This window comes from Sorex fumeus, unplaced genomic scaffold (assembly GCF_029834395.1).
Source record: "Sorex fumeus unplaced genomic scaffold, SorFum_2.1 ptg000008l, whole genome shotgun sequence".
Taxonomy (NCBI): domain Eukaryota; kingdom Metazoa; phylum Chordata; class Mammalia; order Eulipotyphla; family Soricidae; genus Sorex; species Sorex fumeus.
In genome coordinates, this window is record NW_026606065.1 from 15,533,210 (window position 1) to 15,547,422 (window position 14,213).

Consider the following 14,213-nt stretch of genomic DNA (forward strand, 5'->3'; position numbering starts at 1 on the left):
AACTATGAAAAACTGGAGATCACATAAAAATTAAAATTAGAAATGCCATATGATTCAGCCATATGATTCACTTCTGATTATTTATCCTAATTTTTATAAATAATAATTTAAAAAGATGTATGGACCCCACAGTTACTTCAGCATTACTTTTAATAGCTAATAGATATAAGCTTCTTAAGTATAAATTGACAAGTGAATGAACAGACAGAATATATTTATCTCTGCCTCTTTAAGAAGAGATGCATATTGGGGCTGGAGTGGTAGTACAGGAGGTAGGGAACTTGCCTTGCATGCGGCTGACCTGATTCAATCCCTGGCATCCCATATGGTCCCCCAGACACCACCGGGAGTGTTTCCTGAGTGCAGAGTCAAGAGTAACCCCTGAGCATCACTGGGTGTGACCACCCCCCCCCCAAAAAAAAAGAATAGACGCATACAATACAACATGCAGCAGAATATTACTTATCTATTAAAAAAAACCTCATTTCAGGAACAGGGTTAGACCCCGAGGACTTTATACTAAGTGAATAAATCATGAAGACAAAGACAAATGTCAGTTTATCTCTAATACGTGGAATATAAAGAGGCAAAGCATCAAACATATAGTAAACCAACAAACAAACACAAAGAAACCAAACTCTTAACAGAACACAGATTGGTAGTTACCAACGGGGAAGAGCAATGAAGTGTGAGAACAGAAAGAATGGGTAAGATGGTCCAATGATACGGTGAACAGAGACACTGTATCTTTTAGAATTATTGACCATTATACAGTATAAATAGCTTTTATTTATATACAACTATATAACTATAAAGTTATAAAACTGGAACTTATATACTGTTATAAACCAATACTTCATAGAAAAAAGGAAAGAAATATGTTCTTAAAATGAAGATAAAGAACCTAGAACCAAGATGATGCTCTTGGAGAGGAGACATTTTCATGGCTCAAGAAAATATTGGTTATGTAAATGCAGCTATGTACACATCCGATTTTTATTAAAACAATAAAATCTTTCTACTTTTGTTTGGTATGGAGTAGTGTGATGGAACTGTGATGACTGGGACTATGGTCAAAACTATGAATATGATCGTGAAGTAAAGGGAGTGATCGGACTGTGCTGGGGACGATAGAGAAATAAATTAACTACTGACAAGCCCGTGTCCCAATTTCTCCATTCTCCTGGTCCTTCAGCCATCTGCCATCACAGTCGTCTGGCCTGGGAAGGTGGCTCTCAGTCACTGAATGCTTGAGTGCCCACATGGCCCCACACCTTTTCTTGTAAATTCACTGAAGTTCATAACAGCACATATAAGATTAAGTATATTGAAAATCACTTAATGACCACCAGTATTAAAAATACTATGTCATTTAAAGATATATCTATGTAATGCAGCAGTTACAAATAATGGAATCTATGTAATAGAATTTTTAAATTCCTGAGACAAAAATTAAAATTCCAGGTTTAACATATAATATAAAACTATTTATCTACAATAGTGTTGCTTTCTATGGGTATAACATATTTCAATGCAGAAATGAATGCCGATGGCAGTTTATATAGCAAAGATTAAACAAGAGACAAATTTGGCCATTTGCCCATGCTTTTAAAGTTTACAGATGAAAGAGTACGTAAAGTTCAAATCTTATCAAGCCTAGTTCTAAAAACAAGATCAAAATAGAAGAATTGATATAAAAATAGAAATACAGTCATCTTAATCCTTAATTGTCTAAAACTCACCCCCAGATAAGCAATCAAATAATGAATCAATCTGGTAAAAACCATAATGGGATAGATGCCTATCACAGTGTAAAGCTTTTTGACCACTTTTAAATATATCAAGAAAACTTGAACTACAATGATCTTTTCAGTTAATAATTCTTTGAAAGGCAACTAAACGCACACCCTGTAACTGAATGATTTTCTTCAAGGACAACTTAAAAGCTGATTTTTATAAAGTTAGGACTTGTTCTTTGTGATGGAAAGAGTCATGTTATTAGCAGATGTTAGAGAAAATAGAATGTGATTGATTCCCAAAGCGAACACTGACCTCAAACAGCAATAGGTTTGGAAATTAAATTTAAGACCTTAATCATTCTGTAAAGGAAATCAAGAGAGGTCCAAAAGGGGAAATTCTGTTTGTTCTTGGAGAATCCCATTTACAAACCTAACATTCCTTTGAATCAACATAATACTTTCTCAATTTAGATCTACATAGAAGCACATTCTACCTGTTACAAAAGTAATAAGATGAAATAAGAGCTGATTTTTATTCATGAAAATATGCAAGATGTTATAATCAGAAATTTAAGGAAGCATAGTTTCTTGAGTATAAAACATGCAATTAGATTTTTATAGCATTATATTATTCCCTTGGCTATACAAGAGACAAAGCACAGCCATCTAAAAATGTCTTAGAATACAATTCTCATCTTTCCTGGGCAAAACTTGTAAATATTTTAATATTATGGATATCCCTAATATGATATTAAAAATATAGTAAGGATATCAATGTGTACATCCAGATCATGTAATTACAAGGACAAGTTGGCATTCTCTTTACAGAACTGAGGTTTTCCTAGCAGAGAATATGCTGAATGGCATTGATTTCTCACCCATGTTGTACTATAGTTTAAACTGTATCTAGAGGAGTTGGCAGGATGGTACAGCCGGTAGTGTGCTTGCCCTGCATGAGAACTATCTGTGTTAAATCTGTAGCATTCCGTATGGTCTCCAGAACACTGCCAGGAGTGCTCCAACACACATACACACACTCCCCCCCACATACTCACACACACAGATACACAAACATACACCCTTAAGTTTTTTTTTAAATCATGTGTATAGACTAAGAACAAGCAAACTGCAGGTAGGTTTTAGATTTTTTAAATGTTCCTTTTCTTGAGCCCGGCAAGCTACTGAGTGTATCTCACCCGCACAGCCGAGCCTGGCATGCTCTCCGTGGCATATTTAATATGCCAAAAACAGTAACAACAAGTCTCACAATGGAGATGTTACTGGTGCCCGCTTGAGCAAATCAATGAACAATGGGAGGACAGTGCTACAGTGCTACAGTGCTTTCTTAAGTTTCCAAAAATTCCTAATGAGAAGTCAATGATATCAGAAACCTCAGATATAGATCATACGTCTGATGAAGAACACTAAGAAAAACATTTCTGAGACCATATAAAACCCAAAAATGCAATGTTCATTCTGATAGCACATACTTAGTGGTATAAGTTGGGGGAACTGGTTGTTACTGATTTTACCTCTATACAAAACAAAAGAGAATTATACGATCTGGTTGTAATACTGAAATAAATCTGCATAAATATTTAAAGAAAAATAATTCAAGATTGAACTATGAATTCTTTTGCTCACTGGGACGTTAGACATACATAGAATTTTTAGTGAGAGTAAGGTTATTTTCTCCAAAATTCTTGCAACTATTTGAACAAAGAAATTCTTGAAAATCTATTCATTCTTATTTATTGCAATTATGTTCTTTTGTCTTCATGAATTAATAAAACACATGAATAAAAAACTAAATGCCACTCAATGTTTTTGTGACTTGGAAAATTTTTTGAAAACAATTTGGAAAACCCATATAAATATTTTATTAATCTGATAATAAATTCAAGGTCATGCATGCAATGTATTGTCTCAAATGATCACAGAAATTGCTGTTTTGTTTTATAATTCTACGGTGAATTACTAAGTTTAAAGATTTGAAAGAGTATTTGAGTTCCTATAATTTACAAATATTAGAGCTTTTAAAAAATCTTCAGGGTATTCACATTACAATGTCCCTTATACAGTCGGTGATGCATTCTATCTTCAAACATAATCTGATGGCATCATCACACACAAACACATTCATCACACTGCCCAGAAGATTCAAAGTTGAGAATATTATCTATTTGTGTGTAACTCACATCCCTCTTACTTATATTTAAGTTGACTAGCAGCTGAAATAACTGAATGTGCTTTGAATATTTAATCCAAAGTAATGTGAGAAAACATCTGTCACTTACGTTTTTGAGTCATCCCACAACACACAATAGGGATTCAAAGTACCCTAAAAATAAACAAAGAAAGAATAATTGTAACTCAAGTGCATACAACAAAAAAAAATCAAAGATTCCTTTTAAAACAAGCAGAATTGTTGATTTCTTATCTTGCAGTATGATATTTTAAACATTCCATCTATATTTTTCTATTCAATACAGGAAACTTATACATGCTTTCAATAGAGTTGTTGACTTGTCCTATGAAATTTTACCATGAAAATAATGCATTGGGATTGGAAAAATAGTGCAGGGGTTAAGGCATCTGCCTTGCATGAGGACTGCCTGAGTTCCATCCTCGGCATCCCACATGGTCCCCCACCAGCATCAGGAGGAGTGATTCCTGAGTGCAGAGCCATGAGTGTCCCCTGAATACTTCTGGGTGTGACCCAAACGCAAAAAATAATAAAATTAAATAAAGAATGCATTTATTCCAAATATCAGACTCCAATTTTGTTATTGTTCTTTTTTTTTTTTGGTTTTTGACCAAACCTAGGAGTGTCTGGTGGGTTGCTTCCAGCAGTGCTCATGTGATGATGTAATATTAGAAATCAAACCTGGTCTTCTTCATGCAAAGCATGAACTCATGCTGAGTTATTTCACTGGCCCCTTATCTTATTTTTTAAGTGAAAGTGAAACAATGACAAGGTCCATTTTTTTTTTTTTTTTGCTTTTTGGGTCACACTCAAAGGTGGTGCACAGAGGTTATTCCTCGCTCTGCACTCAGAAATTACCCCTGGCAGCGCTCAGGGGACCATATAGGATGCTGGGAATTGAACCCGGGTTGGCTGGGTGCAAGGCAAACGCCCTACCCGCTGTGCTATTTCTCCAGCCCCTGAGGTCCGTATTTTTACAGTTTCTATTTCTTGCTTGGTTTTGTTTTCTGTAAAATATTCACTATTGAATTACTGCCTTTAAGAATGGCAAACTATTCATGGTTTTTAAATCATAGTGAAGCATCCTATATTATGCACGTATACAACCACTTCATCACCACTTCTTCTTCAGTCTCCTTTGGGAGAATTTGTTAAGGAGTAAAGATACTTGCATTAATTGCCCATAGGATTTATTGATTTGCATTATGTCTATAAGCAACAGGCATTTTATTTTTCATTTAGTTCACTTTCATTTAGTGATGCTCAGGGGTTACTCCTGGCTCATGCACTCAGGAATCGCTCCTGGCGGTGCTCGGGGGACCATATGGGATGCTGGGAATCGAACTTGTATTGGCCATGTTGGCTGCGTGCAAGGCAAACACCCTACCTGCTGTGCTATCGCTCCAGCCCCAGGAGAATAAGTTTTTAAAGATGTTTTTGGGAATCATTTACTTATATTTTACCAGTGCTAAAAAAATACACTATTATTGTCTCTCCTACTAGAGTGATACTCCTAAAATAACCCAAGACTATAGCAGATGTTTTGGTAGTTTTTTCCCCCTGTATCTGATTGGCATGGTTCATATGTTGAACTTTCTTAGAAACTTTGAATTCTAACTTGGGCATACAACACATTCACTATTACATCACATCTTAATATTGCATCATTGCCAAATTAAAAGTAAATATTATCTCAAAGAAGCCCTCCTGCCTTAGTCCTATCTATACTTAATCACTGGGATATATCTGGCAAATGGCATCATTAAAAGTCTAGGTAGGTTTTTTGCAAAATGCTGTTTCTCTGAGTTCTTTGCCAAGTTCATTTTAAAATTTAGCTAGAAATAAAAATTAAACTTACTCTTCTAAAATTTTGAAATCTACCTCTAATTGCATTTGTTGTTCAAGTTAATTGGGACATTTGACTAGCTTCGCTATTTTAGCACAAAAACCATATATTCACATTGTACTACTTATCAAAGGGTCACTTTCTAAACAATGTATTAAAAACTATGAGACTCATGAACTGACCATTGTGCTAAGGAGGCAATTTAAACCATGAGTTTAAGCACAGAAATATCTGTATTCATGAAAAAGATATAATCTTACTGGAGTTGGTAGGGAACACACATATGGAAAGTCGAATACAGATTTATGCTATAAATATCACTAGCTACATTTTACTGTTAGTTATAATAGAGGGACAAGGCTGATGGCCTGTGTGAAAACAATTTTTAGGGGATGCTGAATCTTTCCTTGTCTGTTTTATATGGAAAGCACAGATCTTAATGCCTGAGAAATGGGAAGCAGAACAGTGTTTCCAATTGGTCTTTTCCTCTTCCTAGGGAAATCCTATCTTAAGTTAACCTAGAATTTCCAAATGGTTTTTGACTTTCAAGAAACTATCAGCGTGGCTGCAATGTTGGATTATAACATAAACCTTTACTAGGTTTATGTAGGTATTTTTGTTTTGTTTTTGAATCTCACTTCAGTGTATTCTGGGTTTGCTCCTGGATCTGTGCTCAAGACCATAGGTGGTGCCAGGAACTGAAACAGAATTAACTATTTGCAAGTTAAGTGTCTTAATGCACTGTCTCTGGCTCTTTTTTAATACAAAGGGATGTTGCTTATAGAAAGTTCTTCGTAGACAATAAATTATAAATCACAAGGAGGGAATGAGACTAAAATTCAGGGCCAGAGAGATAATTAAAAAAGTAAAGCCCTCATCTTCCATGCAGACAACCAAGTTTCAATCCCTAGCTCTGCACATCGTCCTCTAAGTACAACCAGGAGTGTTTCCTGAGCAGAGTCAGTAGTTAGCCCTCAGCAAGTTCGGTGCGCTGCCCCAACAGGGTACACATTATCAAGAAAGAAAGAGAATATTATAACAGAATCATCTAAATTGAGTTCATTTCATTTAAAAATGTATGAAAATGATTAGTTCTAGATAAATCAATACAGTAAACTAATTTTGAGAGTAAGATTTTATAATTAATTTTATCATATATTATTGAAAATATTATAAAAATATGATATAGAATTGCTTGGATACCCCACTCCATTCCTTTTTATTTTACTAAAGAAAATAATTTTACTCTGAGACAAAAATATAGAAAGAAGTATTTTTACTATTATTCTATATCATTGTCAACTCTCATTTTTTTCCTCTGCCTTCTTTATGTCTCACCTCTTGGTCCTACTGCATGCTTCTATCTCTGTCCTTGTGAAAATTTTTAAGGTATCCACCTGGTAATAAAATATAAGCTCCAATATATCACACTTAATCTTGTGTTTCATTTTGTATTCTGAGAACTATACAACCAATAGCCCCAGGTGAGCATTCATTCTAGTGAATTCATTCTACAAATTGGTCACCAATTTGTAAGCCTGCAATGAGGTGAATCATTTAAAGATTTGAAGGTTAGATAAATCAGAATGACAAATAAATTGCAGAAATTTTAAGTCCTGGCTTGAATAATGACTTAAGGTGCAAAAATGGGATATAGGAAACAAGTGAAAAGTAAAAAGAAAAAATAATGAGTTAATTATAAATATTAAAAAACAGTAGCCACAAACTTGTTAAAAAATTCTGCTGAGAAAACACATGTAAAGTATTTATTAGAATTTCCAGGTACTTTTCAAAAAGAGACTCAGCTACAAGATTGGTTATGAGGGGTTTACGGAAAATCAATAGCAAGAAATGGTAAAAATAACTAGCACTGTAGCACTGTCCTCCCATTGTTCATCGATTTGTTCGAGCAGGCCCAGTAACATCTTCATTGTGAGACTTGCTGTTACTGTGTTTGGCATATCGGATGCATCACGGATAGCTTGCCAGGGTTTGCCTTGCGGGCGAGATACTCTCCGTAGCTTGCCAGGCTCCCCGAGAGGGATGGAGGAATTGAACCTGGGTTAGCCGAGTTGGCCGTGTGCAAGGCAAACACCCTACCCACTGTGCTATTGTGAGTATAATAACAGTTTAATGACAGGAATATGAGGAAAATAGAGAAAATTTAAAAATATTTAAACATTATTTTAAGAACCATTAATAGGGGGCTGGAGCAATAGCACAGAGGGTAGGGCATTTTCCTTGCACGCGGCCGACCCGTGTTCGATTCCCAGCATCCTATATGGTTCCCTGAGCACTGCCAGGGGTAATTCCTGAGCGCAGCGCCAGGAGTAACCCCTGTGCGTCGCTGGGTGTGACCCAAAAAGGAAACAAGAAACCATTAATAGGCTTCAATCTCTTCTCTCTCGTGTTTCAAAATTTTAACTCATTCTATGAATATATTTCTTTGTGTAGTTCTTTTCTTTTGATCTGAATAATCTTACTTAAATGTTTCTAAAGGAGAGGTTGGAATTTTTTAATATGCTATTTTTTGCTTGGGGACCATATGCAGTACGCTACATAGAGGCTGAGGGGTACTGGCCACAGGCAAAGTAAACACCTTACTTCCCAGACTATCTTTCAGCCACCCTCCCCCCCGGCCATGTTCTAACTCTTAATGATTCTAAAATGGCATTACTAAGTGAATTCCTCTTCTCTCACAATATTTTCCAAATATTGTTCTCCCTGTAGAGTGCATTAGATATATTTCACTATGTTAAATCACTCACACAGAGCAAGGATGTTGAAGAGAAAGCCAGAAAGATAATCAAAACACGTTAATCTATTTATTTACCACTTTGGGAAAATATTAATTAGTAAATGCCTATTATATTCCCAGTATTCTTTGAAGCGCTGGGGATACAACATCAAACAAAACAAAATCTGTTCATTGTAGAAATAATGGTACTAAAGAGGGAGAGAGAGAAACAAAACTAAAATACAATATGTTAGCTGATAATATGTTTTATGACAATAGTTAGTCACAAGAAATAGGAAAGACTGTAAAATAAAAGGGATACAGTTTTGCCTTTTGGGTAACCTTCCTTGTTATAATATTTCAACAGAGATTTAAAAAGAGTTTTATACAAATTGTAAACATGATGTCACAATAAAAATAAGTGGTGACTAATTTCTCTAATATTTCTTGTTATTTTCAAGTTTGACACACTCAACTCACAATGTTATTTGAATCACATTCTGTCTGTATTAGTGTTTTCAAAGTGCTTTCTGTAGACTTTTCTCAAACCCACTTGGATGTTTATTTAAAACACATTCCTTGGCTTCAATATTTAATATTGGAACTAAATCTAGAAATACACATCCTAATACTTATTCTGTATTCCCTCCCCAATTTTTATCAATATCAAATTCTGAGAAGCACCATTCAATTCACACTCAACAAAAAATTAAATGTTTACTTGCCCCTGTTTTCATTGAAAATTTATAATGCCTAGTGTCTTTATACCATAACAAATTACTAAACTCAAATTTTGTACCTTCATAGTCTTATGGGAAGAGAAATATCCTCCTGCTCATACAAAAAACTTATAAACATCTAAGGACATAAAGAAGTTCAATGACTTCATCATAACTACTTCAAAATTTCCAATGTTCTGACTCAGATATTCCAAGATGATTCTTTCTGTCACATAGACTCTAGTAAATTGCACAGTGACTTCTTGAATGTGAATCAGCTAAAGACTGTTCAACTTGTACTGTACTGTCTTTGCTCAATTTTCTGAATTTGGAGTCTATGCCATTACCATTCAAATGAACTGGATATTGCTGAAAGCATTTTTCCTTTACCCTTACCAAAGTTTAATTTTTATTCTTATATGAGCATATCAATAGATTTTGTGAATTCTACAATAATATTAACAAAGTGACTGACCTAACCTGAAAAAGACTAAATTATACCCTGTGTAAGTCTAATGCAACTTATAAAAAATACATTTAAAAATCTCAAGAATGCATTCTAGAAGTAAGGTAATAGTTATAAAATTCTTCCGGGTCAAATAGAACTCCTGGTAAAGCTTGGGGGACCATATGTTTTACCAAGGATTGTTTATGGCAACAATGCAAGGCAAGTGCTCCACATGTTGTACTATCATTATGGTCCTAATTATTTTCTATTTATTCATTAAATTGCTTATTGATTTATGTAGGAACATACCCTTAAAGGCTATGTGCTTAAGGGCTTTGGGCCTTTTACATTGATTAACCTCCATGACTGGCAGGTATTCAGGTAGTGTGGTGCTTGAGATCTACCAGAACTGTACCTATCTTCTGTCCTTAATTTACTGAGGGGTCATTTGGACCATACAGAGCAATGCTAGGGCTACCAGGACCATATCTGGTGAGGTTTAGGGAGTTGTGCAGAGCTGAGGGTCAAAATTAGGGCCTTACATGTGCTAGGCATGATTTTTACCACTGATCTAACTTCTTAGCTCCTATTTTTTTTATCATGTTTGAAGTAACATTGTATCATAACATTATATCAGCTTCACATGTGTAATAGTAAACAAACAACTGCTATATATACTACATTAATTAACAAATATGATATACTCATGAAACATTCATGCTATAGTGTGCAATAATGCATCGATATAAATTGTTAAGCATTGAAATTCCAATACTTTCTTTCACCATACTAATGTGACTTTTAGTACAATATATCCATCTACATCATTACATTCCTTCGGTAACTGTCGTTCGGTCTTATAGACTAGAATATGTATTTCCCATCTTTATTCATTCATTTGTTGACAGGAGCTTAACTCGTAAATTTCTCTTACCTATTGTAAACAATGCCACAGTAAAACAGTGTTAAAATTTCAAGGGATGGCACCATCTAGTGCAAAGAACAGGACCATGCATTATACAGGGCTGACCTGTAAGTTTGATCACTGCCATTCCAAATGGTCCCCTGAAACCTACCAATAATGATCCCTAAGTACAGAACCAGGGGTAAGCCCTAAGCACTGCCAGGTGTGACCCAAACCTCTACCTCCAAAGCATTTTGGTGTTTTTTGTATTCTGGGGTAAGTACCCTGAAGAGGGATACTTGGATCCCATAGAGAAGAGCAGGCTTGAGCTGAAAATAGAAATACACAAAGATCAATGAAGTGAGAATACTATTTTATTAGTATGATAGATGCCTATATCATATATCTCTTCTCAAGGAGTTGGCAGGTATTTAATTGGAACACAAGGAGAGGGGCATATATTTAACTCAACTTCTGCTATCTGGTTACTGAATAGCACACATTAACTATACGACATTATTTTTGTGCATGTGATAAAAGCTTGCTTCTATAATTTCTGAGATCTATCACTAACTCAAATATACATTATTTCCCACTGGATAGTTTCTATTTGACACATGGGAAGCAGTAAAACAAGGAACTACCAACAGGGATTATTTATTTCCATACCTCTCAAGGAAAATTATTGCCTCCACATATTTTAAAATGCCTTATCCACATATGATTATCACATTTTCAACACTGACTGCTCAAAAGGTACTGGTGTACCTCTCAGCAAGTAATTTACCTTGTGCAGGAGTAAAATCTAAGTATTGCTTATGAGTTTAAGTGAGCATAACTAATAAAAATTAGAAAAACCAACTAGATTTCAATATACATATAAGATATAGCATGTAGTTTAAATCTTCTTTTCTTATTCACGAGGATACAATAACAAACCTTTAATAAAACTTTCACGGAATTATAGTGGGGATAAGACCCTGCAGAGTTTCTGTACTGTAATCTATTAGCAACTAGCAGAGTTGCACTGAATTGCTTAAAGAACAGCACCTACTTACAAATGTCAGGGTTACTTGAAATCTAGCATCTTCTTGTGGCTGCCTAAGTAGTGCTGTCTCAAGGCAGCCTCAAATTTCAACTAATACCCTACTCCCTCTTTACAAAAAATGTCCATACTGGTGAGTCCTTTTAGCAGGTTCCGAATGTGCTGTTATGACCATCAGAAAAACAAAATTTAATCTCTACATGCTAGTTGATTTTCACTGACATGTATACAAATACATATATATAATCCGTACTGCTGTATATCTTATACAAAAAGGGATTATTAATGTGTACATAAATATTTTCAAAATCTAAAAATTAATTTTGCAATGCCTCACTTCAGAGTTACTAATTTTTCTATTTCTTTGCAACACATTACTGTAAATTTAGCAGCATAATAATGCACACTGACTGCATTATGGTTTCTGTTGGTCAGAAGTGTGAATTCGGCTGGGTCTCTGCTCATGAGATTCCAAAAGGTCTGATGTCAAAGTGTTGGCAAAATTGTAGACCTCTCTGAAGAATGAGTTTATGAATCCAAGTGCAAACTCATTCTGTCTGTTATGTTATTCAGCTACCTGAAGTTGCAGGGTAGGGTTCCTGGTTGGACACTAACTGTACGTTCAACCTTTAGAGGCTGCCAACATTCCTTGGCTTATGGGCCTCTTTCTTCATCTTAAAAGTCAGCAGTCCTGACTTTGGGTCCTCTTAGAATTTCATCGTACTGACCACAGCTGAGAAAGACAGACTGGACAATGCTGGCCTGCAGTCTAGTCTTGCTTTGATTTTTCTTCCTTCCTCTGAGCATGAACTCTGTTCTAGGGTAAAGATCAATGTAAGGCGAGACTGCTATCTTGTATGATGGTGAAAATTCCAACGTGTTTATAAACAGTTTCCAATTTAAATTGGGCTGGAGCGAAAGCACAGCGGTAGGGCATTTGCCTTGCACGCAGCCAACATGGCCAACCCGAGTTCGATTCCTCCGCCCCTCTCGGAGAGCCCGGCAAGCTACCGAGAGTATCTCGCCCGCACAGCAGAGCCTGTCAAGCTCCCCATGACGTATTCGATATACCAGACACAGTAACAACAAAGTCTCCAATGGAGACGTTACTGGGCCCGCTCGAGCAAATCGATGATCAACGGGAGGGCCTTTACCTTTACCAATTTAAATGACTTATGTGATTGGACCCACTCAGATAAAATAATAATAATATGTCCTTTCCCTTAATCGTATCTGTAAAGTTCCTTTTTGTGTAATATGATATGTTGATGGGATTAGGATGCATTTATCCAGGGGGAAGCATTATGATGTCTACTAATCAGACTCACAAACTATATTGCTCAGGGGGGAAATCTAACCTGTCATCTGATTTAGAAATAAAATTTTTGTAACAGAGCCAGATGCATTTTATCCCTGGCACCATGTATAGTCCCCTGAGTATCTCTGGAAATGATGCCTCAGTACAGAGACACACCCATTTCTTTATATATTAACTATGACTGCTTTTATAGTAATTTTCAGAGTTTAGTAGATGTAACAGACCCTTATAGATCAATGATAAAAATTATTTAATATTTGACCCAATTGAAAATCTAAAAATGTCTGCTGATACCTGCTTCACTAATAGCAGAATAACAGTATTCTGAAAAAAATAATTAATTGATCATATATTATGAATAAAAATAATGTGAATTTGAAATGTAAATTTGAAATGTGAGAGGAAAAAAGTGTCTGTTCATGTTAAGAAATTGAGGATATGACCAAAAAGCTGAAGCTAGAAAACAATTTCTGTCTCAATTTCAACAGTTGGCTGGCTCATTAATCGACTTGTCTACTTAGCATTTTGAGTCTCTCCCACAAAAATTACTGAGAGATTTAAGTAGGCAAATATCAGAATTCTCTTTCAAATGGGCAAAACTATGATATAAAAATAATTTTAAAAGTAAATAGATATAAACACGACTTTGTAAAAATTACAAATGCGCAGAGTAAACTTCTTTAAGCTCTGCCAAGTGATTCTTAATTACTCATGTTGTTATCAGCTTTTGATATTCATGAAAATACCCAATGAAGAATGTTAGAATTTCTTTTCATAGCATCTTACACTTACCTAATGGTAAACACACATTTATTATGATCTTCCATTGTGTTTTCTAATATAACTTACAAAGACTATGGCTCACGATTAATTTCAGTTTAAACACATACAATAAACTCCTTAATTTGTTACCATGGTATAATTAAAATATAATCAAATCACAAACACACACAGTCCAAGTCCTCATGAGTTCTTATGAATTCATGAGCAACGTATAAAGTTGTTGGGTATTTCTCAATGCTACAAGATAAACCAACTTACACCATTAGACTTGCTGCTCACAGGAAGAAGTAAAAACCAAGATGGGACTAGAATATAGATGATCAGAGTTAAATCTATCACTCTGCTAAAAAAATGTATTAGGTTTCTTTATTTGGTAAACAAATAATATTCTCAGACTTTGCTGATTCGTGTGAAAGCTAATGAGTTTATTTTCTTATTCTCCTGCTATTTCAAGACAGAAATGTTACC

General features: G+C 35.1%; 1 protein-coding gene across 4 annotated transcripts in view; it reads right to left on the minus strand.

Annotated features, from left to right (window-relative positions):
• ADGRB3 (adhesion G protein-coupled receptor B3) overlaps positions 1-14,213 on the minus strand; it is a 799,823-nt gene that overhangs the window by 305,707 nt on the left and 479,903 nt on the right. For all 4 annotated transcript variants that reach the window (XM_056108346.1, XM_056108361.1, XM_056108354.1 and 1 more), the window contains one exon: positions 4,037-4,080. In XM_056108346.1, the coding sequence (XP_055964321.1) occupies positions 4,037-4,080 (44 nt within the window). The remainder of the gene's footprint in view (positions 1-4,036; positions 4,081-14,213) is intronic.